Raw genomic sequence first — 26373 nt, 5'->3', positions numbered from 1 at the left:
TTCTCCACAGGCACTGAAGGTGGATGGTTTGACACCTGGGGGAGATATCTGCCAAGCTGCAGACCACTTCAAGACCAACTAACAACAAAACTGGATGTGATGTAAGTCTTTCCCTTTTTTCAGCTCCCGTCGTAGGGAGCTTTTCAGGCACCAAACATGGGTGATTTACAATGACGTGTTACATTTTTTGTCCATGGCGTTTTTAGCAACCTCTTATGTTTCCAGCAGCTTTATTAATTACTTGTTGCTGTTTTCCAGCTGCTTTTTCAGTAATCAACTTGTATTTTCAGAAGCTTTTTGGGCAATAAACATTGGTGTTTTGTTACAACCTGCTGCTGTTTTGTCAGCAGCTTTTTAGTGACACGTTGTTTTTCTAGTAGCTTTTTGGTACCAAATGTGGGTTTTTTGTAATGGCCCATCACTGTGTTTCTAGCAGCATTTTAGGCATAAAAAGCGGCTGTTTTTAATTGCGACAGTGTTGCTTTTTCCTACTGAGATTGTGTCCCCAAAACTGAGCTTAACCACATGTTAACCACAGCGGTGCTTAAACTTAAAGCTTCAACCTAATAAATTTTAAATGTAACATACCTGCAGTTAGCAGAAACTTACAATGCCAACATTGTTTCTGGCAAATGGGTCGGTCTTTTCACAACTAAATTGTGTGCATGCATCTTTTAAATCATTTTGGCCTAGTGTTTAAAAGAGCAAAGAGGCGTGTCAGTGTGCTGCACCTGTTCAGCAGGTTGGATTGGATTAACTTTGTGGGTGGGGGTTTGGGTAGGAGGGAGGGGTCAACCAGCAGTGACAGAGGGGAGTTGGAAAAAAGAGGAATGCGACAAATGACAAACATTTACAGCGATTAATATGAGGAGAAACTGCTGTGGAGAGGGAGAGAGACAGTTGGCACTGAGAAACTGTTGGAAATCCGCTGTATCTGCTTACCGCCAGTGACACTGAAATAATCTCGTCAGTCTTCAGAGCAGGTGAGGTTTGTTTAACTAAGGTAGAAACACACTGGAATCCTTGTTCAACAGGAACCTGTGTCTCACATGTTGTCTCTTACTATATTGTGTTATTCTCTTTTAGTGTCTGGGTAGTATCTTGTTCTTGCTCATCAAAACCAAACTGTAGCACATTTACGATAAACAAAAAGTTTTTTTTACACTGTTTTCTGTCATCTCAAAGTAAGTACGTGAGATAAGTACTGTTCCTTAATGTGCCACCTTTATTAGGAGAAAATCTATGAACAACATGTTCCTGTGAGTACACACGTCTTAAAAGGTTCATACTGATCAAAGTATTTCTTATGTGTCCAGCTAAGCGCCATTAATACGTTTTAGATAATTGTTTTATTGTTAGAAGTGTGTGATTGTGAGTAGTGTGTGTGAAAGAATGTGAAAAGTGATTTAATGGGTGTAGGTGGATAAGTAGAGATTGTAGAAAGTGTAGATTACACTCATTATCGGCCTACCTCTTGTTGAATACACTTGCTTTGAACAAAAGAGTATGCTAAATGAGTGTAATGCAAATGTTTTGGGGAATAATGGTAGACAATACAGGTGGAGACACCAGGCACTTTTATCAATAGCATTTAGAGCCTGTTTACATTGCAGGTTTTACAGTTTCACCATGCAGAACTCAACTTAGACCGATTTCTCAATATGTAACTGTGCTGAATAGTAGTGTTGACAGGTGACACAGAGCTGAGTTGTATAACACCTGAAACATGCGAACAGAGAACGAAGTTTAAATATGTGTCTAAGATGTGACGATCTCTGGAGCAGCACTTCACAGTTCTGATTGTTACTGACTGATTGAGAGAAAAATTGCAAGAGAAAGTTAAACAAACATGTAGAGGGTTGACAGGAAATCGTGTTTTCTTATTGCAATGCATTTTGTGGTGTTTCCATTGAGTAATTGCAAGTTTACAAAGGACCAGGCAGCCCAGTTGCCAGGAAAATGTTGGCGTTGTACATTTCTGTAAAGCACGCATACGTTGCATTTGCATGTTTCATACACATCATATCAATGTTTCCAGTGACATAAAACAGGTGTTCTAGTGAGTCATCACTGTGTTTCTTGTGGCTTTTTAGCTGCCTACAGGAATGTTTTAGTATCCTGTTGTGATTTTTCCACTGGGAATAGTACCCTGAAAAGCGGTTGATTTTTTTACAAAGACATTGCCACGTTGCCTGTGGTCATTGTGTTACCGAAACAGGGTATTTTACCAGAAACATTCTAATTTCCTAACCCCAATCAAGTGTTTTTTGTGCCTAAATCTAACCACACATTAACTTCAGTGTTGACCACAGAAAGATTAAGTTTCAATCTATCTGTTATAATAATGTGTTCATGTGATAAATCTGCGGTTTGCAGAGATGTACAATAAAAAACACTAACAATAAAGGTGTGACAACACTTTTTAAAATTAGGTAAGAAAAAAACAAGCACAGAGCTATAAAATTAGTTGTTCAAAACTATAGATTTACATTGTCCGGTGTTTTTTCATTTATTGTTTTCCTGCAATGGATGTGTAGGTTTGACCGGGGCTCTGTCATGTAATCTCGTTGCACCCTCTTCTGCAGTTACATAATAGCACCTGACTGGAGAATTAGCCAAACCTTCTGCTTATCTCCATGAACCATGCAACCCCTGATATTTGCATAACAGTACTGAATGAAAAAAAGGGCTTAAATTCACATTTTCTTTTGCAGATTTCCTAAAAATCTGGTAAACATTTGTGTTACCTCAGACTGAAACCGAACTAATGAGCACTGCGGCAAACATATTTTGGAAAACTTTCTAAGTTTATGTTTCAGTAGACAGTTTGCCCACAGATCAGTCGTGTAAAAGTGAAATGCTTGGAAAAGAAAGAGAATTAATTCTAACAAAAGAAATAGGAGGAATAGAAATGTATGGCTGTGCTTCCTGGTGACGATAGTCCTCCTGTGTTTATATAACCAGTATGAATGGAATCTCGATCTGAAGCAGTGACACATGTAGCTATAAAACTGTGAATACCTTTAAATGTCACGGAAGAAATACAATCAGCAGTGTCTCATTTCCTCTTTATTTCAGCGATCATTATGCTCGGTTGTTTACTGCATACCTTACTCCTTTGGCTTTAGTTCACCAATAGGAAACTGGCACTACCTGTACTGCAGCTGCGTGTACATGTGCTTGTAACGTGTTTGTTAAGAGCAGAAAGCTGCATTTGGGCTACATGCATTCCTAGGATGCACACAGGGTTAGTTCTGCATTAATTCTAATGTGTGTTTCTGCCATTTACTACCAATATAGGCTTCAGTAGACAATAAGAGCGACAGACAAACACAATTAAACCAATTACGCTGCTTACAAGGTGTATGACTCAGCAATTTAGCTGCTTAAATAAACAGATGATTGTGCTGGTTGACACCTTCATTACACTGCAACTAACACGTGTCTAATCAGCCATTAAATCTCTCAAATCATTTCAGGAGCTTAAACGGTTAAAGACAACCTGCTGTCATTTAAAGCTGAAATGATAAAATAGAACTTCTCTCATCAAAATGTAGAGTAGTAAAAAAGCAAAGAAGAAATGTGCTAATTATTAATGAATAAATGCTAAATAAGTATTTATAATTACATAACTCAAGGGGTACTCTAGCATTTCATATTTTGGGGGGTGAATAAAAAAAGAACAAGAAAGGACATTTAAGCAGCAGAAGCCTAAACATTCTTTCCTTTAGTCACAAGATTGAGTCAAACTCTAAAAAACACTTAATCCTACATTTCCAAAATGCCTCCCAGGTAGACCCTCCCTGCCCACATATATCAAAATCCAAACCTCTATCTTGTAATATATGCTTTTTGTTAAAAAAAAAAAAAAAAATCTGTCTGAGCCCAAAGTGAGCTGCTTCACCAGTAGAGACCGGTGACTGAGCCCTGGTGGTGTGTGCTGTGCACTACATACAATGAGGAGGGCCTGTATTTATGACTGTTTTGAAAATCATACCTTCGGGATTTCTAAATACTTTGGTATACCATCATACCATGATACCACTCAAGCCTAGATGTAAGTATTGTTAAGTATGAGTCAATAATTACTTTTCTCTTTCAACAACTGGATTAAGTTGCATACTAACACCTGAAACCAGTTGCCTTCCAGCTATGAGATTTTATACAACAGCGATCATGCCACGTCAGAGGCATGATCATTATCTAGGATCTAAGAAAATTACACACCCTCCTGCCAATCCGAATCAAGTATTCTCTGCTGCTCTTGTGAAGCAGCTTTTGCTTTTACTTTAAAATTTTGGCAAAATATCACAATAACTCAAGAAGAGATTCCTTAAAAACTTTGTCGACACATTGTTTCACCTGCAGTTATAATTTAGTGGAGTAACTTAAGTTGCACTTGTAAAGAGTATTAATGTAATACTCCAAGCAAAAAAAAAAAAAAAGGACAGAACAAAGGGGAAATGTGAATGACTTTCAGGTTTGGGGTTTGTTTTCATTTTTAACATGCTACTAATGAATTCATGTTCAAAGAAGAAGTCTAAATATTCCAGCCAAGCCTGAATTTCCTGATCTTGCGAAACTACTCACTTATATTTTTTTTGGTGTGTATGTTACCATGGGTGTGTTTAAGTGCAGGATGTACAGGCTGTAGAGACAAAAATGAGAAGAAAAATTGTCCTTTACCTTATATATTCACTTTAATTGTCTTATATTAACCTTTGATTTGACCTGAAGTTAACTCATATGAACTTGTGCTAATTGTCTGACCAACTGTCCTTGGAGGACAAACGTTCCTTGTTCCAGTTCACCTTATCTCAACGGAGGTAACCTCCCTTTTTTTCCAAACACTGTGTTTGCAATTATAAATATGTGACTGAATGTGATATTCTTTGTCAGACTCATTCAGTGCACTCTAGGTGTCCTAGCTCTGTCCTTTCAGCTGAAGTAGATGGGCTCATTTCTTTGTTCTCTTTTATTACTTTATCCTTTTCATAATGAGTAAGAATAATGACTGGAATTTAGTACGACTGCAGATGATTATTTAACTCTGTAGAGATTGAGCTCATGCACCTGATATAGACTGGAGACATTGCGATGGTTTTAGTTCTAGTACTCCATGATTACATTTTGGGTATTAAGGTAAGAATACAAAGTGCTTGGCTACTCTATTGACCCAGGGCTAAAGACAGTGGAAATTAGCCATTAGGAATTAGGTCTCAAAACCTCAAAACTGGACAAATTAAACAAAACTCAGCAAAACATTAAAAAAAGATTTTTGTGAACTGACTTTCCTTAATTTAAACAATCCTCCTGTTAATGCGCTTTCAGACTAGAGCTTGTGTATCAGAACACAGTACAAAATAGTATTGAAATGTCAAATAGTATCTGCATTTGATCTTTTTGGTGGTGGGGGTCTGATCATGGACCGTCCCGACTCCCCACCAGATCATCAAACTTTCTGTAGCTGCCCTGAAGCCATATCCCTCTGGTAAATGGTCAGATCAATGTCCGCCCTGTTAGCATGAGCTAACACAGCAGTAATGAATAACAACCAACCCAGAGCCCAAAAAGCAAACTCCCACTAAAATGGATCTGTTGCCATGTGATGCTAACAGTCAGCCCTGTCATTGTTTGTGTGCGGGCGAACTCTAATCAACTGCCCGCGATGGGAAGCTTACACTCCTGCAGCAGCAGCTAAAATCTGTACAGTCTCTGGTGAAGTCGAGCGCAGCGTTTTTAAGAGAGTTGGCAGTTCAGCATACTGAGATACCACCAAAACATTCAAAAGTATGGCTATACTACACACCACTTCACATTACGGGTATTGAATGTACTTCATTGGTATCGACTCCTAAGCAGGATTTAAGGATAAATCTTAATTTCAGTTTTTAGACTTTGTTTAAACTATAATTAATAAATCTACCTTGTACCTTGTACCTTAGTATCTGTACTATCATGTTAACGGTACTGGTATTGCAATATTTTTACTGATACCCAGCCTTATTTCAGACCAACAAAACCAATGCAAAACAGTATGGGTGTAATGCTAAAAAAGTAAGAGTGACAAATATGAAATATGAACCTGCAAGACCAGTTTGAAACATTTGTAGATGCCAAAGAACTACATGGGAATTATACAGTTTTAAGGCTAGATGGTACAAATATTATTTTTCTGCAGTAACTTGACTTTTTTGTCACTTTTTGTAACTGACTACTACTGTCAGCTGCTGCCTTACTAAATCTAAATACATGCAGATTATGAGTGTAGAGTGAAATCAAGGCCTTTTCGTGTGTGTAAAACTGCCTCTACTATATTTGAAATTACCATCAACCTACTTCAACCTGAGTTCATATTGTTCACAGACAAGACACAGCAATTAGCTGTGATTAGATAACGATATTAGGCATCAAGAATAGTCTATCATTATGGTTTTATATATCCTGAATTACAAATTTCTTTCTAATGGCAACACTGTCTCTCATACAGCCAAACACTGGATGGCGATGGCGCTACCTGCAGCCTTTCTATCTGAAGACCAGTTCACCTGCTCGATCTGTCTGGAGGTGTTCACCAACCCAGTCTCAACTCCATGTGGCCACAGCTTCTGCCAGGCCTGCATCTCTTCCTACTGGGATGGATCAGCAACAGGAGGAGGAGGAGGAGGACGAGGAGAGGGGAGAAACTCCAAGGCCTACCAGTGTCCCCTCTGCAAGGAGTCCTTCCGCAAGCGACCTGAGCTCCATATCAACCGAACCTTGAAGGAAATCACTGAACGGTTCAAGGAGATGGCCAACGCTGGAGTGCCGTGGGATGGCAGCGGTGGAGGAGGAGTGGAGGATCCAAACTCACATTTACAGCATCATCATCACCCGGCACTGACAACATCATCACCTCAGAGGCCGGGGGAGATGCCAGAGACTGTCTTTGCTGAGATGATGTCTCGTTTTCAGCTGCTGCCAACTTCCAGGATGCCTCACAACCAAAGCCCCGGTTCAGTCAATGCTCACCGGTCCTTCCAGGCTCAGAACCATATGCCCCATGACGACCCTCCTCCACCCTACTCACCTCCAGCCTACTTACCCTCCCGCAGGTGCCATATTATATCACTTTGACTACTTAAAATGGGTGGATTCAGACAGAGCGGCGCTATTTGACGAGTTCGTAGTGAGAATGGGCTGGGATCTCCCAGGAGGAGCTGGAAAATGTTGCTTGGTGGAGGGACGTCTGGATTACCTTCCTTAGCTTGCTGCCAACAGACCCGGCCCCAGTAATGCGTCAGAAGGTGGATGGAGGGATGAATAATTTTTCTGTGTTGAGTGTGATATTTTGGCACAGCTCGTTCAATTAAATGATGCAAGGCAACCACATGGACTCATATACAGTTGAGCTATTGATGTTTTTTTTTTTTTTTGCTTGTTTTAACTGTAGCAGTTTTAATTCAGAATAGGGCCAAAACTGACAGTTCTTCACATTATTGATAAATCTGCTAATTAGCTAAGCATTTAAATCTATGAATTTTCAAGAAGTAGTAAGATGCCCATCCACCTTGACCTCTTCAAATGTCTTTTCTTTATCCAACTAAAGAGATTTAAGGTTGCCATCTCACATAAAATACATTATAATATAATTGTAGGGTAGGTACAGCATTAATGTTTGGCGTTTCTGACCCTACTTAACACCACTTGCCAGCTTAACTTTCCCCAGGGAGAGGCGCGGGGAAATGCAAAGCAAACACCATAATTAACTTTTCAAACACCTGAAGGATGATAAGGGTTACGTGGCAGCAAGTTGCTTTATAAAGTTGGAAAGAAAGCAGCAGCAAAAGACTAAGCAGAGCACTGACAGCTTTAATACACTGCCATGGTTAAGTGTGTGTTGGATACAAGTTGCAATGAGAGGATTGTGTGGTGTGAGTGTAGCAGTGGATTCAACTTGCTTTAAAATGACTGAAATGTTAATCCATTATCAAAAGAAGTACTGACTGTTTTCTTGTCTTTATTTAAATGTTATGACAGGTACACTCTGAGCGGCTCCATTGACTCTCCCCCCAGTCTGCCTCTGTGTCCCATTCACCTGAGAGGTCTCGAGTTCTTCTGTCGTACTGATAACACCTGCGTCTGCAGCGTCTGCGTGGAGACAGCGGAGCACCGAGGACACAGTGTCATCCCCGCCAAGAGAGAGTGGCACATCAAGAAGGTATTTATGTGTTTCTCTGTGTGTGTGTCAGTCAGTTAGGTTGAGTTATCTGAATGCACCAAGTCAGAAAAAAAATACAAATAACTTGTAAATTGCTTAAACCAGATGAATAAAGGTTGGGGTGAGGCACATTATATATGGGACGTGAAATAATGCAACAAAAGGGGTGTTTGCATCTCATTCTCTTGCATAGCAAAATGGTATAAATCTTACAAATATATTTTCTCTTTGTAAACAAATGAACTGGAGAGGTTAAATTGTATAAGGACCTATCTAAAGGATGTTATTGACCATCTTATGCTCTCTTTTTTGCAGCCACAGAAATTTAAAAGCTTATGCATCCCATATACTTGTGTTACCATATGGTGTGTACTGTTTTAGACAAAGTAAGGTTAATCCTTGTTTTCTGTCTTCTTCAGTCCCAGTTAGGTATTGCAGAGGTGGAGCTGAAGGATCTCATCTGTGAGAGAGAGAGAAAAGTCGAGGAGATACAAAATTCTTTACGAGAAATACAGGTGAGTTTTCAGTCTGTGCCACAGTGGATCAGTGTGTCACTTTTTGTATCTGTTAAAAACCTTTTGACAGTGCTGTATACGTATAGCCTCCCAAGAACAATAGGGTTAGGTAAAATCTCAGAATATGTACCATAGTTCAAACAAACTATCAATTTTCCCATCTTGCATCTGTCGTTTACACTTATATTGACATTTTTCAACTGTCAGCTCCCCCGTGTGGTAGTGATCAAGAAGACTTTGTGGCATATGGCAAAGCAGGCTCCCCTGTGCTTCCCATTACAAAGCTTAGGCATGAGTCTGTGAACTGCGCTTTAGTGGAAGTGGTGAAGTTAACATTTGGTTCAAATTTCATTAAGGACACGCAGTGCTCAAGATTATTATTTAGTTTTGGTTTTTCCACCACTGACAGAACGTTTAAAAGGGCAGGAGAGAGAGTAATAACGTACTGCACAGCAGGTAGAGCGGGCAGATTTTTTCTTGAGATATTGTGATTTTATCCTCATTGCATTACAAGTTTATTACTGAATTTTCAGAGAATATGAGATGTTTTGACTGTGCTGAAAGTTTTGAACATGAGCAGACATCTTGCTTAAACACATATGAGCCAGTAAAGTCCAGGTGGTTGTAAATAAATGAAAATGAATTGCTGCATGGTTGACTTGCATGGGGGAACTCATGCTAAATAAATAATTGATTCATTTTATTCTGTTACGTTTTATGCATGTGGTGCCTGAATCTTGTGTGTCTTTCTTTGCAACAATGAAGACAATTCCAATTTTTTCATGCTGCAAAAAGTTGGTGCATAAAAATTCATCAGAATGCAGAAAATTAAGTGTTTGAAGCTCAAATTTTTCTTGAGGGTCACCTCCAGAAACCGCTATTTAAAATGTGTCCCCTCCAGTGTTAGATTAAAACCTGTGCCCTCACACCCAAGCACTCTTTGTCAGTTTTTTTGTCTCACACTTGGCTAGTAAAATATCCCCTGTCTCTCTGACAGTTTGTTTATGAGCTTATAGAAGTTGCTGACTTGACAGACTTTCAGTGGGTACCTTTAAACACCTGACATGTATTGCTGTTCATTTTTTATTCAGGCCGCTGCTCAGAGAGAGACAGAGGGAGCTGTTTGTGTGTTTTCCAAGCTGATCTCCAGTCTGGAGCGCTGCCAAGCTGAAGTCTTGGAGGTATAAAACACTGAAACGGGAAGTGTGGAGAGAATTTTAAAACAAACACTCAAAGCCTTTTCCGTTTTCACAAAAATAAAAGTAGTCATTTTACCATTATTAACAGAAATGAGCATTTGGAGGTATATTAACTAAGCTCCATGGCATCTGTTATCCCCAGATATTAGAGATGACTCGGCGAGCGGCTGAGCACAAAGCCAAGATTCTGCTGAGAGAGCTGGAGGAGGAGATAACTGAGCTGAAAAACAGGAGTGCAGCACTGAGCGAGCTGGCTCTGTCTGAAGACTGTGTATACTTTCTCAAGGTATGGATGAATGGATGGGTAAACAGAATTAAGCAAGATAACACCCAAAAAATATAATAGTGATAAAAATTAAGGTGTCCACTAGTTATGCATCCAATAATCTTTCTTTTCTTCTTATTTGATTTTTTTTTTTAAATTTAAATATTGTATTTTAACCCAGAACTAGGTGTCCTAACAGTCCCAGGTAGGCTAAATTTGGGGAAAATACATTCTTTGTACATTTCTGTTTTTCATTTGGGTCGGTTTTTAAAACACTTGATGAATTAGGACACCTATATCTGTTCAGTAATTTAATTATTTCCAGTATTGTTCAAGTAATCTGTAAGTAATAAAACATTTTTTCATGTCAGTTTAAAATGTCCCAATTGACCTCGCTTTCCCCTTCTGTAACCCTATTGAAGAAACAACGTGTTACACGGTGGAGATCTGGATGAATTATCTACCAGCAGATGGAGACAATATTTGCATCATTATGTTTACCAAAGGGATAATCTCAAAAGGTTAAGTTTTTTTTTTTTAAGTCTGTTGGAGCCACATCTGTTTCTGACGATTCCTCTCTCTGCAGACGTTCCCTGCAGTGTCCACCCCTCCACAAGCGAAGGACTGGTCCAGTGTCTCTGTGGTGTCTGAGCTGACCTCAGGGGTGGTCCTCAGGACTGTCAATCAAATGATGGAGCGCTTTGAGGAAGAGTTGCAGAAACTGCCAGAAGTCTGTAAGTTTCCATTTGGACAGACAATAACACCTGATAGTCAAGTAAGGATGCTGTTTTTAAAGGACACTAAAATCACACCTAAAACTATAATCAAGAAATGGGTGAATTCTTCTTAAATCTTTTCTGCTGAGCCTTTACCCGATCTTTCATGTCTTGTGGGTGCTGGCCAGCTTAATGTACCTAAAATGAATTATGAAAAGTATGGTGAAGCAGCGTTTTTTCTTTATGCACAAATGGCCTGGAAAAGACTGCTTATATATACAGTATAAGTAATGTCTGTAGTTTTAGGGAGCAGCTCAAGACCTATTTCTATGCTCTTGCTTTTAATTAATTCCATCGTCTATTTATTTTTATGACATATTATGGTTGATGCTTCTTTTAAACTTTTTATATTCTTTAAATGCACCTTTACTGCTGTGACTTTAGTATTTCTTATGTATGTATATATATATATATATAGTGTATATGTGTGTGTGTGTGTGTGTGTGTGTGTGTGTGTATGTGTATATATATATATATGTATATGTGTGTGTATATATATATATGTATATGTGTTATATATATAAATATATATATATATATATAGTATATATATATGGTGTCTCACCTCTGGCCTGTCTGTAACTTATTTTCCAGAGTTATGGTATCCATCTGTTGTATAATGAGTAGTGGTTTAGTTTGAGTTTATTTTATTTATTTATTTATTTAGTTAGTTATAAATATATATTTTATATATTGTTATGTTGTTGTTTTAATTTTTAGCACTTTGGCATGTAGAGCTCTTTGAGCTGCATTTTATGTATGAAAGGTGCTATACGAAAAAAGATCATTATTAGCAGTATTAGTATTAGTATTATTACACCAAATAGACCAACTCTTCTGTAGCGAGACAGTATTTGATTTTGATTGTGGGAAAGCACCTAAAATATTCCCTTTTATTTTTGTTCAAGAAGCTCTAATATGTCTCTTGTCTTTCTGATTCAGAGCATAGATTATCTGTTCACTGAGGGCTGAAATGTACAAGGTCAAATGTTCTTTTCCCCAAACAGGCCAGCGATCCCTGTCGGACCAGTCTGTACCCAGACCTAACACAAGTAAGATTCTGATTAGCTAACAGCACAAACTGTAATGTAGTTCCAGTTTTTTCCAGTCCTGTTAAATTGAATAAATTAATTTAAAAGTATCAAAATAAATAAGAAGGTAAATGTAATGTCTTTTCATTGCAGAGGTGAGAAGGGTTCAAGAGTATGCAGGTAAGGGTGTATAGTTTATTATTGTTTCCTCATTAGTTATATGTAATGTTATTTTCATTGGTAGTTTAATCACCACAACTATCACTCTGTCACACTTCATCAGCTGACATCACTTTAGACGCCAACACAGCCCACCCACGTCTCATCATCTCAGCAGACGGGAAGCAGGTGCACTGTGGTGACCGCCATCAGGCCGTACCTGACAACCCCGAGCGCTTTGACCGGGTGGTGTGTGTGTTGGCCACCCAGAGCTTCAACTCAGGACGGCATTATTGGGAGGTAGGTGGGACACAGTGTGAAGCTTTGTACATGTCCATGGTGGAGGACGTATGAGCGGCACCCCACCTGCCACAAAAATGAATTCCAGTGTCAGCAAGCTTATAGGAATACATTACTCTCAAACCAGTATAGATTGTATTTAGTACTCACCTCCCTGGGCTCTTAATGGTCCCAGAAAAGTTTTTCGATTGAATAGTGTTCAATATACACTTAGTAAATTTTATGTCAATACATTTTTGTTTCTATTTGCTGGAAGTGTTGCGAAAGGCCTCAGATGTTTTCAGGAACATACTTCAGTGTAGGTAAAGCCAACAAGGGATGCATCAGTGAAACTAATCAATCATCCCCATTCTATGATAGTACACTTGCTATTCAGCCTTTTGGTGCAGACCAGACTAAACTACAAATGTGTCAGTTCACCTCAATTGTATGACTCGATGTGACACCTTGACCCAGTCTCACTTTGGTCAAAGGGAAGAAACTCCATCACAAGTGAATAACTTGACTATCTGATGTCTAATTTTAATTTCAATTCAATATTTACTTTACCCATTAGGTGGGAAGTCTGCTATCTTTGTAGTAAACTGTATCACACTGTTCTCTTTAGGTGGAAGTGGAAGGAAAGACAGACTGGGACGTGGGAGTAGCAAGCCGCTCTGTCAATCGGAAGGGCAAAATCACGGTAAGCCCTGCCCATGGCTACTGGTTTCTCAGCCTGCGGGATCGGACCAACTACGCCTTTCGGACCGAGCCCTCAACCAACCTGACAGTCAACCTCAAACCCTCCCGGATCGGAATCTACGTGGACTGTGACAAGGGACTGGTGTCCTTCTACAATGTGGAGGCCAGATTGCTCATCTATACGTTCACCGATATCTTTTCTGACACCATCCATCCATTCTTCAGCCCCTGTACCAATAAGTCAGGGCGGAATGAGGCTCCGCTAATCATTTGCCCTGTTGCAGCGATAGAATGAAATGAGCCAGCGAGTTAAGGACCAATGAAGGATGCTTCCACAAGCTTCAATGTATGTTTGTCGAAGACTAAGATGCACAAACATGAAGAAAAGATCACATCATTCCTCCATTACAATAGAGTTGATAATGAGTGGGCCATTTGTTAACTGAGGTTACTTTAGGGTAAGGTGACTCTGATGTAGTGTTAGTTTTATGAGCCCATTTCAACACTTTCAGACTGAAGTCAGCAGTAGCCAGTTGAAACATCGTTCTCTGTGCGTCTTCTGGCAGCAGCTCAATCAGGTGCCTCGGACCTAAAGGACTTCCAAAGAAAAAGGAAGACTTGGAGCACAGTAATACATTTTCAGCCTATAATTGTGCAAATGGCGATGCACAATGACAGTTCAATACCAGTGTGCCTTCATCAGAGTCAAAAGCACTCCGCAGCAGCTGTAATGAATCTTCAGGTTTGGTCAGGGTTGTAATCACCCATTTAACTTTTCAATCAACATCCTCTGTGAATCAACCGCCTAGTGGGATCTGGGAGGAATTCCCATTGTAGAATTTTTTGTTTTTAAATTAACAGCTAACAGACTATTGCAGAGCATTTTGAAACAAATACCTTAAATCAGGGTTCTAAAATTTTTGATGACTGATTGCCATTTTAGGGAGCGAGCATCTAATTAAGGGGCAACACCAGATAAGTGCACACACGAATCACTGCATTTCATTAACAGTTTCTCTTCCCCACATTCCCTTCGCCACAGCCCTTAGTATTACGTAACAGCTTACACACACACACACACACACAGCCGCCACTTGGAGAGCACAAAGAAAGTGGGCAGGAGATTGAAATGAAACACACCTGCCCTCCTTCACTTTCAGCCCAACTTTTATTGATCAACCGCCAGTAATTAGCTGCACCAGTTTCTTATTTAGAAATATTTGTTTAAGATATGTATCATGGTTATCATTAATATTATATTTACAGGTTTATAATATCAATCTGAAATATGTAAATATTAACTGCAGTTGGTTATATGACAATTTTCAATAAAATATCAGCTGTCAATGAAATTTTCCTCAGCAACTATCTACTAATAGATGAGTGGGCTAAATCTATACACATGTAAACCTACCTGAACAGACCAATAAGATATTTTAGAAAAGCCGAAACTGAAAAGCGTGTAAGATAATGACTGTATTTAATCTGATTCACACCAAGTTCACCTCAATTTTTCAGACTATTGGAACAGTCCTTGAGATGGTGGTGGGGATTCCCCGAGGGCAGGTGCCAAGGGGAAGTGAACAGTCATGCTGAATGATTAATGGCTTGCAACTTTCTTATAATGATTATTTGGATATATTGTACTACGACTTTTTTTTAATGACGTACAATACTATCGCTTTTTTGAAACTTATCTTTATACATGCAATCATTTCCTTTTTGCCATTTTCCCTTTCATATTTGATTAAATGGAAAATCAAAAATACAAAATCTTGCACTGTCAGTTTGTCAAAACAAATAAGCGGGAGGAACTATTGTATTTCCACTGAACTTCATCCACCATGTGTCTCAGTCTGCCCTGACTCTCTCCTGCTGCTGCAAGATTTTTCCATTTACCCCACTTACGCCTCCCTCTCCACCCGGCCACTCCTCCTCATCAGCCTCCACCTAGTGCCTCCAGCTGCTCTTCATCTCCGATCAAGACAGTATTTTAGCAGCTTTCCAGTTTTCCTTGTTTTGAATCGGCTCATCTCTGACCACCTCGCCTCATCTCTGCCCCGGTAAACCTAATAGTATTCTGTCTCCAATCATGAGTTTTGCCTGTGACTTTGCGGTGTTTTAGGCTACTGCTTTGGCTCCATCGAGAGAGATCGCCATTCTTCCTGCCATCTTTATCGCCGAGCAAAACATCTCTTCCATTTGAGTGTCCTCTGGTACAGCACTTCCCTGCCTGTCCCCGTTGATCCCGCTTCCTGCTCCTACTGGATTCATCTGCTCTGCTTCCTGCCTGCCCGACGCCAACTCTGCTTCTTTCTTGACCATGAGCCCTGCCTGCCCCTCTACAGAGTCCCTGCTTTTCCTCACAAGCTCCCTGTGGTAAGTCCACATTCAGTTTCCCCACCTGAACATTGAACTATCACCGGTGAACGTGAGCTAACCCCAGTCTATTTACGAACTCTGCTCGACGCTTGAACTGCATGCAACCTGCCATTAATTAGAGATCATTATTAACTACTTTCCTGTTCTGTTGTGCTGCAGTTGGGTTCTTCCAACCCTGTTACACCATGTGTATCACCATGCAGAAGAAAATGTGCATCTACTGCTAGCTCACATGGCACCACTGATCTAGCCAACATTGAAACTCAGCTGAAGACAACCCCATTAATGTTTGCATCTTGTGCTGTCACAAGCATGAACCTTTTGTCCATGAGTAGATGCACGCTTCCTTCTGCAGGTTGATGCAATTCTGCAGGTGTAGTTTAGTAAAAAGGAAATGGTACCTACATGAAACTGTTCACAACTAGGTGTGTAGATTATCTGAAGTAACCAGATCATTATTTCTGGAAAGAGACATTGAAGCCGGCATTATTTTGATGCACCATATTTATCTGCATATGTTGTCGAGTAATATGTGAAACTGCATGAAAACATTTACCAACAATATTGACTGCAGTAAATGTGCATCTTGTTTTAAATAATATGATGTCATGTGACTTCACAGGAGGGATATAAATCTAAACAGAAAAGTGCAGGACTGTGTATACATGTGAGAGGATACTTTATTAACATCAGGTAAACAGACAAATGGTGCAAAAAGGACTTCATACTGTATGGTAGCAGGTCACTATCAGACAACAGAGCAAAACATATCAACATACAGTCCAGGTGACACTTCCACAATCAGCAATGTTTAAACAAACAGAAAATGTATTCAAAATCATCATGTTTCATCATTAATGTGTCTTTAGTAGATCAGAGGCATCAGAACTCCACTCCAACACTTCCAGTAAAAATTCATGTTGAGTAATAGCCCACTTGTATGATTAAGTGTTAATGTGAAACCTGGCCTCAACTTAGCTTTGCTGAACTGACACTAGGGTTGACCAATTTGAGTAAAATACCTAATTGTGAATTTTCTGACCAATACTGTGTTTAAAATGCAATTATTGTCAATGAAACTCCTACATAAACTGATAAACAAACGACTAGTAATCGGATTGTGATTTCTGGACAGAGATATTGCAGCATTTTTGGTACTTGTTGCCATTTTTATTGTCCTAATTCATTTTAGTTGACTGTTACTTTTCCCCTGACTTGATTGCAGGGTTATCAGATCACCTGTTGAGCAGTGTGTGAGCACTGACTCCTGAGTAAGAATTGAGAACAGCTTGGTGAGTTTTACTCTCTGAGCCAATCAGGGTGTGAACACACCCTTTCCTAGAGCATAAGGAGGTAGAAAAATGTACTTCATTCTGATCTTCCCTCAACCAAATGCAAACCTCATTTTGGCAGATATTGTCAGCCAGAAACCTTGTCCCATTTGAAACTTCTGTCCTTCCTTTTGTTGTTCTGGTTGAGGGTGATTGTGAGCATTTTGAAACATGGAAAGATGGAATATTGAAAAACAACTTATCTGCAACAGGACCGTTCTTTGTGCTTTTCGTGAAAGACCTTTGCTTGCTTAATGATCATCAAACTTTATTTTAATGTTTTGTTCACTGGTTTATTTTCTTTGAAACCCAATATAACAAATAACCCCATGTATAAACATTATTTATTATAGGAGGCATTTGTTTATATTTTTGAGGAAGCGTTTCTTCGTTGTGAAGGATCTTGTGAGAGCTGTTTCTCCGCGTGAATATTTTTGTATAATAGATGGTTGGGAACTGCTTTTCAGGCTTCTTCTTATCCAGCTGATATCTATGTAATCAGTTTCACCACAACAACACTGCTGTTGACCTTTCAAATTTATGTTCTGACACTTTGAGCACCACAAGTCAAGTGCCATCTAGTTTCATATATTAGAGAGAAGTCAGACATCTCTACAGCCAATATCTCTGACATTCTGCACCTCACACCAAAATAATCTAGACTAATTCGGGTGGTTTTGGGGGGAACTGCTTTGGAAACAATCATTTAATTCACTGTATGCTAAAGGGTTAGCATCAGGTCTATTACTCAGCAGAATATATGCTACAATGTTAGTATAATCCACCAAGAATACACACGTAATCGGAGTGTTATTCAGATCAGACAATACGCCAAAAACTTACTTTCTCCTGTAAAAGAGTAACATGTTTGGCTGCAGCCTCTGTTTTCTGAAGTCACACTGCAATAAATACAGTACGGTAAATAAAATAAATAAATAAATAAACACAAAAATGAACACATTTCTTATGCCACTATGGTCTTTCATTTACCTGACCCGTCTCAGTTTTTGGTCAAACTGTTGATTTGGTTACACTTCATGACAGACAGTATAAAGCATGCAAATAAACTGCAATCCTTTCTCTGTTACAGCATTAATTGTATATTTAAAACAACTCATAAGTGCCATGTTTTTGTATCACCTGCTGATTTAAGCTTTCATAATACACATGAAGAAGGCTATGCTGATGACAATAGAAAATATGCTTAAGGCAAATAAAGAATGTATTACTAAACAGATATGCACAGTACTCCTCAGATAGAAAAGATTCCAACCTGTTCTCATTACCAGGTTGTCAAATACCGACACTTTGTCACGTCCCTCGGCGTCTTACAGCGACGCACAGAGCACATTTTAGCATATCTATGTGATGCACAGTTGAATCACATAGTAACATGTTTGATGTTGTGAGACGATTCTGGTAAGGTTTTGGTAACAAAACTACCTGGCTGTAGGTTTAGCAAAAAAGATCATATTTTGGGTTAAAATAGGTATGTTTGTTACATAATGTAACCTGATGTACAAATGTCACATGATTGACATCAGGGTGTGATGACCGTACATCAATTGTATAACATTTCTTGCTACTTATACTATATCACTTGTGCCCAGTGTTAAGTATTGCTGCAGATGGGTTTTAATTGGAGTTCCCTGAAAGCCCCGTGTGTTTCATCAAGACGCTAATGAGTACCTTGGCAATAATAGCACATGCCGAGAGGCATAACAAAGACGCCTGATTTGGCACCCTGGCATTGAGAGCGGGCTGAAGATTTGCAGAGACGGTGGTGATGATGAAATTACTGTAATTATTATTAATGGCAACAATCAGAGACAATCTCATTTTTACTTGTTTTTCTCTTCCCCAATCTGTTAAAAAATCCTTTTTCATATTCTTGAAGGATGGACATATTTTGCTTTTTAAGATGACGTATTAAAATGTTCTAATAGTATCATGCTTTGATTAGTTATTTTTCCCGCCACAGTTAAAATACATACAACAGATGGTGTAGTTATACATAAAATCCTCATCTGCTCCCCTTTTATATATGGCTACTAAGAAATACAGTAATAATATGCCATCATGTCACCTGATAGTAAAGCAGTGGTTCTCAAACTTAGACAACCAGAGGAAAATATTTAGTGAAACAAAGTTTAATGAATATGATTTTTCTTTTTTTTTTAAGGAAAATAAAAATTGTTGGCTAATGCAATATACTAACCTTTATTTCACTAAAATTCAACATGAATTGTTTTTTATTAGTAGCTTTATTAATTAATGTTACCAACTGATAAAAAAATATATATCAATTAAATCATGGGGTGGCGAGTCGGTGGTGGGTATAACAGAAAGTTTGAGAACCGCTGTAGTAAAGTGTGATGCGATTGTGAAAGCTGCTGAGTAGTCACACGTGGCTCTAATGTGAAAGTGCATTTCGACAACTGTTGTCTCTAAAGCTGAATAAGCTTACTTTGCGTTTTGTATCAATAGTACAGTGAGAATTGCAGTGGTGCAACAGTGAGGTGCAATCAGTAAAATATCTGGTGGCAGCCATGGGAAACAGCTGTGTCATTCTGCACAGACGCTGCTAACTACATCTCACAGATTTGAGCTAAACTTGATAGCTGGACTTAATTTATTTTGAATTTCAAGTTAAACCACCTGCAGGTAGAACTATAAAATGTGAGTGACTGCAGGTCTGCTGGCTCTCTCTTTTGACGAAGGTAACAGAGAAATGAAGGACTTAAATCAGCACTCATTAACCCACCATTGAAATTTGGTTAAAAGATCAAATAATGATTGTTGCAACATTACCTCTGTGTTAATCTGGATGTTAATCACAAACAATTTACTGTACTGTGTTTTGATAGTAGGCGTGCACATAGTAAAGGAACAGGGGACATTATGAGTCCAAATCTGAGTTTTCCCCGAGTGATTGTGCTGCTGTTAAATGATAACGTATTTAGTTATTTTCCAGTCTGTTACTATATTAGTAGTGCTGATTTTGACTTATTTCTACAGGGAGCTGCTTGGTGTGTATATGTGTGTGTAACGTGTTCGCTGGCTTTTGTTGAGTGTTCATTGTATCTCCAACAACAAAGGCTCACGACTATCGACATCTGATTGTCATCCAGAGATCCGCTATCATTGAATAACCTGGGGTTTAGAAACTTGTATACTTTACATCGTATGTGTGTATTTGCATCATATCTTCTCACGGTTGCTGCTGTGTTTTGTGTGGGCGTCTCTCTGAGAACCCAGGCACCTCACCCCCTCCAGCAGCATGGGAGTCCCGTGATGTGGGTCTGTGTGGAGTAGGAGAGAGGGATGAGGGCAAGGGGGACACGAGAGTAGTGTTAACACAATCCATTATTTTCTATATAAAGATACAGCTGAGTGCATTATGGTGCTTATACCACGGCCACTTTATTTTAACTGATTGCATACTCATTACTTATTCAGTATGTGCGTGTGTACATACCAATGACCTTGGCCTGGAATCTGACCTTCAGACTGCTGCCTTTTCTCCCCCTGGTTACCAGAGTGATCTCCTCCTGTAGCACTCCCTCCTGATGAGTCCTGTACTCACATGTTACCTTTACTCCTCCTGTGAGAGTGAGAAAGGGTTCATCAATAAATACATTTACTAGTATAATTTTGCTTTAACTCTTAATTTGTGTAGCCTGTTTAATTCGGCTGCATGAAAAGAGTCTTATAAAGCCAATCATGTGTGCCTGTCTGGACACAGAAGGAGGAAAGTGATACTGAGGGGCAGATAAATTAGAAAAGATAGGATGAGAGAGGAACTGTGCAGCATCATCACACAAAGTGCTGACAGAGGGGAGCTGTATTTTCTACTTGCCATTCAGATGCACTCTGAAGTGTTTTGTCTGTGCAGGATATTGCTTAATCAGCTTTGCATCAAAACAATGTTTCCTGAGCTACATATTTTGTTGTAAAGCTGCATTATATACATCAACACATCTTATACACCCACAATGCACCTGGACTACAATAAAGAAAGCAAAATTAACTGCCTACAGACTAACAGCTGTGAGACTGTAGAGCAGCACTGTTGAACAATCTGTGCACACTGTTTTAAATTATCTCAAACCTAGTTGACCAATTCTCTACTGCAATTACTTACTCATATAATCAACTGACATTCACTGACGCTGTAGAGCTGTACTGATGCCTGGACTTACCCTCCAGTGTGGAGGTAATACGATGGACTCGGAGGTTGGGGAACCTCCGGGATGGAGAGGAGGAGGGAAGACAGGAGAGCTCTTTCCCCAGTGTGGGGACATCTGGGACAGTAAAGATGATCTCATAACAGTGGTGGCTCCTCAGGAAACCGGCCTGGAGAGAGGACACACAGAAAAGGAGAAAGTTTAGAGGGTATTTATTGATAGAGTGAACCAGAGCAGGGAAGCTCCAGTTAGTCAGCTACATGATGAACATAAACTCACTATAAAGCTTTGTAAAGCTGAGAGGAGCTGCAGATTCATCACTATGAGTGACCTCTTTAATTTTTTTTTAAATTTGTCACACTGCTGTCATTTCATACCTTGTTATTATGAAAGCATTGATGATAGCTGCATGCATATGGCGAGCCATGAAACAGCCCCTCTGTGTCTATGAGCATACACGCACACACAGTGACACACCTTGACCAAGTAGCTGCCATCCTTCTCCTGGACAGCAATGAGAGAACAGAGGTTTGACTCATCTTTTCGTGTTGGAGAGCCGGGAGGCTCGTCATCGTCAGGGAAACGCACCCCACCGGCCTTTGAGGTGGAGCCTGGTGACAAAAAGAAAATGCAGGTTTTAAAATATCTAGCAACCAACGCAGAAACAATTATGGAGACAGAATTAAGACAATGGCTAAATGCAAAAACATATGCATATATTTATAAATATTTCATACATTTCTGTAAAGCAGGAAACTCAAAATGCAAACAATGGTAAAGGAAAGTAGATATGAGTCAACAAACAACTGGATATATTAAAAAGTCTCAAGTATTGAAAAAATGAAACAAAATGATTTGAATTTCACACAGATGTTTATTTTCAGTGTCTAACAAAGACGGGTGGAGCCACCAAACATGTAAAATTTGCAAAATATAATGTTTTACTACTTTCTCCAGCTCCTCTCCTTTTTTCAAAGTATCATCACTGATGCATTTGGGAAGCTTTTACACTGTTTCCTGTCGATTCCTTGAGAAAATGTCTAACATGCATTGGTTACGTTCACAGACACAACTGTATGAAGGAAACACTACTGCCACTCTGTGGCACTCACAACACAGGCACACATGGACAGTATTGATCTTACCTTTTCTTCCTGTTGCCATGGTAATGTGGTTAGGAAATGGGGAGTGTCAGACAATACCCGAGTGATGTCATCACTGACCTCCTGAGTGTAAGGACAGACAATGACAGAGAGGACAACAGAGAGGGACAGTGATATGCTTGTTAGGTCTGTCAGTGTTGGCTTTATGTTGCATAATTCACAAAAAAAAATACAGAATCTTCTTCCTGAGGGTTTTTTTCTGTCCACGGCTTCATAAGAGAGGGTACAAAGAGTACTGACAGGGCTCCGCTTCACATGTCACTCTTATCATGTCTCTGTCCTGCACTTTGCTGTCTATTCTGATAAATACATCAAGCAAAATATGCTGCTGGTGTAAACTGCATAGCTTTTAAACAGATTTTCTTTTTTGTTGCAGATGCAGGATTGTAACAGAAAGGTCACAAGTTCATTCCCCAGACAGGCAGGATGAATCTGGGTGAGGAAAGTGAAAGAGACACCTCCCTCATTACCACCCGTAAGTACTCCACCATCCATCCATCCAGCCATCCAGCCATCCGTCCATTTTCATCCACTTAGCAACGCTTTCCAGGCCTGATGAAATATGTAATCCCTCCAGCATGTTCTGGCTCTGCCCCGCGGCCTCCAAACGGTTGTATGTGCCTGGAAAATTTGTGATGGGAGGCGCCCAGGAGGCATCCTAATCAGATGCTGTAACACCACAACTAAAAGCACTATCACTACCTCCACTGCCGGCTTTAAGGTAAGACAACTCTGTCTCCCCAGTCTGCGATCATACTGTAAAAGTGAAACTGGGATATGTTCATTGTATGGTGTGAGCACAAGTTCAAACAGCTACCTGTGGCTGTTAATGCAGCTGTCAGTTGGTCAGGTTAAGGGAGGAGAGAAGAAGGAGTGAGGACGAGCAATAAAATACGGGGAATTGAAATGTGGCTTCAGCTGACTGTAAAATGCATTTGGAGTTACGAAAAGTTCTAAGGAAAACCCAGAACGTGTTTGGATTGATTTATTCTTTCACACACACCCACGTCACTTACAATGCCTTTTATACAGAAGGCTGAGGTGGTATAACAGCACACTCACTTGAACAGGCTATGTAAAAGGGACTTCTCATACGCTGTCACTCAGTCCGGCCCCGAGCTGTTGGTTATGTTGAGCCCTGTCCCCAATATAATGCTCAATTCACTGTTTGAACCGCTATATTGGGGTGCACGGTAATATTGGTAGGTTATCAGTATTGGCAAATATTGGCTTTATAATGAAAAATCGGAATCGGCCATCACGCTGATTTCTGCCAATATCTCACAAACTGCTTCTTTTCATTGACAAACTAAACGTGAAAAAACATCACCCCTAAGTTAAAGTATTTTTCTTATTTTACACAATTAGTTAATATTACATACTTTGAAAAGCACTTTATTTTTTGTCTCTTGCTGGTGGGCCATCATGATAAGAGTGTGTATAATATGATGTTAATTCAACTACAGAAGAGACATGATGGTCACTAAAATTAGGTGGGGAAAAAGGGGGATATATCGATATCGGTTACTGGCCTAATGAGTTGTTAAATATCGGCAAAAATCCAATATGGTACATCCCTAGTTGCTATGATGTCAGGTATGTTTATGTCAGCGAGATTCAGACCTAAATTCAGACCTCAATGTCCACGCCATTGTTCTTTTCCTTGTCTGAGGTTGTTTTTTTACCGAATTCCAAGTACAATGAATTGCAGTATACGGTGCCCTTAAGCAAGACCCAAAATCCCCAACAACCATGGGGAGCTGCTGGTTGGCCATCAGATCAAACTGGTTGTCCTGGGCTGTTTGTGAGTGTGTGAATGTGAACAGGGTGTTCCTTTAAAAGAGAGCATTGCTGCATTGCTCTCAGTGATAGTTCATGAGATAAAAGGCTATGTATACATTTTTTTGAACGAATAAAAAATAAAATGAACCAACATTTAGAAAATAGGACGTTTGCATTGGTGTGTTCACAAAGATACCCTGAGTCACTTCCTTGCTTCTACAGTAGTTGCGCTGTACTGGATCCAAATACTTTAGTATGCTTCAAACAAAGCACCTGTCTATCATCTAAAAGTGTTTGGCTCCCTCTGTCTGACCTTGGAATTGGTCTTTTTGTTTTCATTCATCAGACAACCATTTCAGTCACTTTATGAGTGTACGGTAGAGTGCCATAACATTAATACTTTCTACGAGAGACTCTCCAAAACATGTACTCTTCTCCCCTGGAGAGAGATCATAGTGGCTTAAGGATGCAGCCAGGAGGATGCTAAAACAGCAGATTTTTTATCCTGCCTTTGAGTCCCTTTGGAACAGATCAGCTTTGCCTTTAGATGTGGTGTGATTGCACATCATCTGAAGCATACTAAAGCCTTAAAGGGACAGTTTGCCCTAAAATTAAATCCACAGACCTTGTTGTGAGCAGTTTTATGTAGGAGCTATTTTCTTTCTACCAAACTACACCAAAATGCAAACTGAATCATCGTGTAGAAGGAAGTGTGCATCTACTCACTGATGAAAGGCTCGCACTTGTAACAGCTCGAAATGTAAACATTAATGACGTCCTCCTCAGCTGAGCTTTAACGATAGCTCAGTGGTGCAAAGTGAGCTTGCAGTAGATGTCCGCTTACTTCCACGCTGACAGGTAAAGTTCGGTAGAAAGAAAATAGTTCCTGTATGAAATCGCTAACAACAAAGTCTGTGGATTATCTTGAGTAACCAGGTCATGTTTTGCTGTCGAGTATTTCCAAATGTGTTTTTGTATTTTTTTGGTGAAGGCTTAGACAGTAATTATAATATGTATTGGGGCACATGCAATATTCAAATATGCTCAACCCTTTTGTTGTAAATAACCACAAATATCTAAAACCAGTGCAACCAGAGCAAAAACAAGCACATCCTTTGAGATACAAGATTTAAGAGTTATTTTCTCAGTATCAAGAAAAGTTGAGCAAATGCTAGAGAATAAGGCTATACAGGCTATAGTTTCTCCTGGTGGTCATTGAGCAGTTGTGATTATAAAAACAAAAAATTCCCCTTGTAGGATTGGGTGGCAGGAGGTGTCGATTGAAAATGGTCCCCTGCAAGGTTGAATAGATGATTACGGCCCTGGTGTAGGGTAATGTCTTTAGTCATAAAACTACGGCAGAATTTCGCATATAAATGTATTCTCTCACAGTGTCCCAGAATTCAGACAGGATCATACAGCACAGTGTCTGCACCGACTGCAGCTGCAAAACAAACACATAGGTTCTTCTGAAAACTGTAATTTTGGGAGACACTATAATAACAAATATACACTTTGCACTTGGGCCAAAGTAAGGGTTTAGTGCCATTAGTTGAGTGAGGGTGATGTCTTATTCCGGGAGTGAGATGAGAGAAAAAGGCACCACCCCAGTTTACACTGAATGGGAATCCCTCCTCAAATGTAACGTTACCTCGCGGACATGACCTGTCTCGTTAAGCTCTTTGCACATCTTTTGCATATTTGGCATAATTGTTTACAAAAGAGCTTCATTAGCTCACATGGACAACATAATGAAAGTGTCTCGACCGGTCATAACACAGATAGACGCCCGTCAATAGGCTCCAGCATCCTGCAGCAAAGCCGGATCAGCCAATGAAATCAAGCACATACCGTTTAGTGCAGATGTGCTGGACGTTTGAAGCGTCTCTCTACATTCACAGCACCGCTGGTGACACGTCGTTATTCCTCTCTGTGCAGAAACGCCGGCATCTGTCCTGCTGAAGCGCTGCCAAAATGTTACTGCGTGGTACAGACACAGAGAGGGATCAAACATGTTTCATGCGCGCGGGCGTGTGCCTTCTGGGCGGACACGCGCGTGTCGTCTGCGTCGTGAATAAACACAGACTGTCCAGACTGTCGGTCAGGTGAAGTTTGGCCAGAGGGTGGCGCCAGAACATATGTCAAGTTTATGAGTTTGCGCCATCATTTGAACAGGTGTTTTGGGGAAGCTGGGCATGGATCAGCTTGTCTGCTTTGTCAGGTCAAAGGCGGCCCCAAAAATATTTCAAAGTCGTTGCCAGATTGGGCCACAGAAAATGTTGGGGTGGTCCACCAATACCAAAAGCCCTAACTGAATTTCATTATACTCTTAAAGTACAAAGGTTCATTGAAAACTGTTAATATGAAGAGTTAAGGTACTTTCTTAACCCGTATTTGCACAG

General features: G+C 39.8%; 2 protein-coding genes across 2 annotated transcripts; one reads left to right on the top strand and one right to left on the bottom strand.

Annotated features, from left to right (window-relative positions):
- Window positions 1-825: 825 nt before the first annotated feature.
- Window positions 826-22885, top strand: LOC121941481 (nuclear factor 7, ovary-like). The gene is made up of 13 exons (XM_042484277.1): window positions 826-983; window positions 6491-7094; window positions 8020-8200; window positions 8620-8715; window positions 9807-9896; window positions 10057-10200; window positions 10766-10913; window positions 11963-12007; window positions 12140-12166; window positions 12270-12445; window positions 13053-15505; window positions 22566-22664; window positions 22767-22885. Exons 2-11 carry the CDS (start codon window positions 6502-6504, stop codon window positions 13419-13421), a joined length of 1869 nt encoding a protein of 622 aa, XP_042340211.1. The 5' UTR covers window positions 826-983; window positions 6491-6501; the 3' UTR covers window positions 13422-15505; window positions 22566-22664; window positions 22767-22885.
- On the bottom strand, window positions 19160-25991 carry LOC121941490 (UPF0687 protein C20orf27 homolog). Its single transcript, XM_042484286.1, has 6 exons — window positions 25823-25991; window positions 22172-22252; window positions 21504-21637; window positions 21042-21195; window positions 20318-20443; window positions 19160-20141 (listed from the first exon to the last, which is right to left on the bottom strand). Exons 2-6 carry the CDS (start codon window positions 22188-22190, stop codon window positions 20041-20043), a joined length of 534 nt encoding a protein of 177 aa, XP_042340220.1. The 5' UTR covers window positions 22191-22252; window positions 25823-25991; the 3' UTR covers window positions 19160-20040.
- Window positions 25992-26373: the final 382 nt, after the last annotated feature.

Source organism: Plectropomus leopardus, chromosome 4 (genome assembly GCF_008729295.1).
Source record: "Plectropomus leopardus isolate mb chromosome 4, YSFRI_Pleo_2.0, whole genome shotgun sequence".
In the NCBI taxonomy this organism is placed as follows: Eukaryota; Metazoa; Chordata; class Actinopteri; order Perciformes; family Serranidae; genus Plectropomus; species Plectropomus leopardus.
The sequence above is the reverse complement of the archived record's forward strand: the minus strand, read 5'-3'. Positions and strand labels throughout refer to the sequence as shown.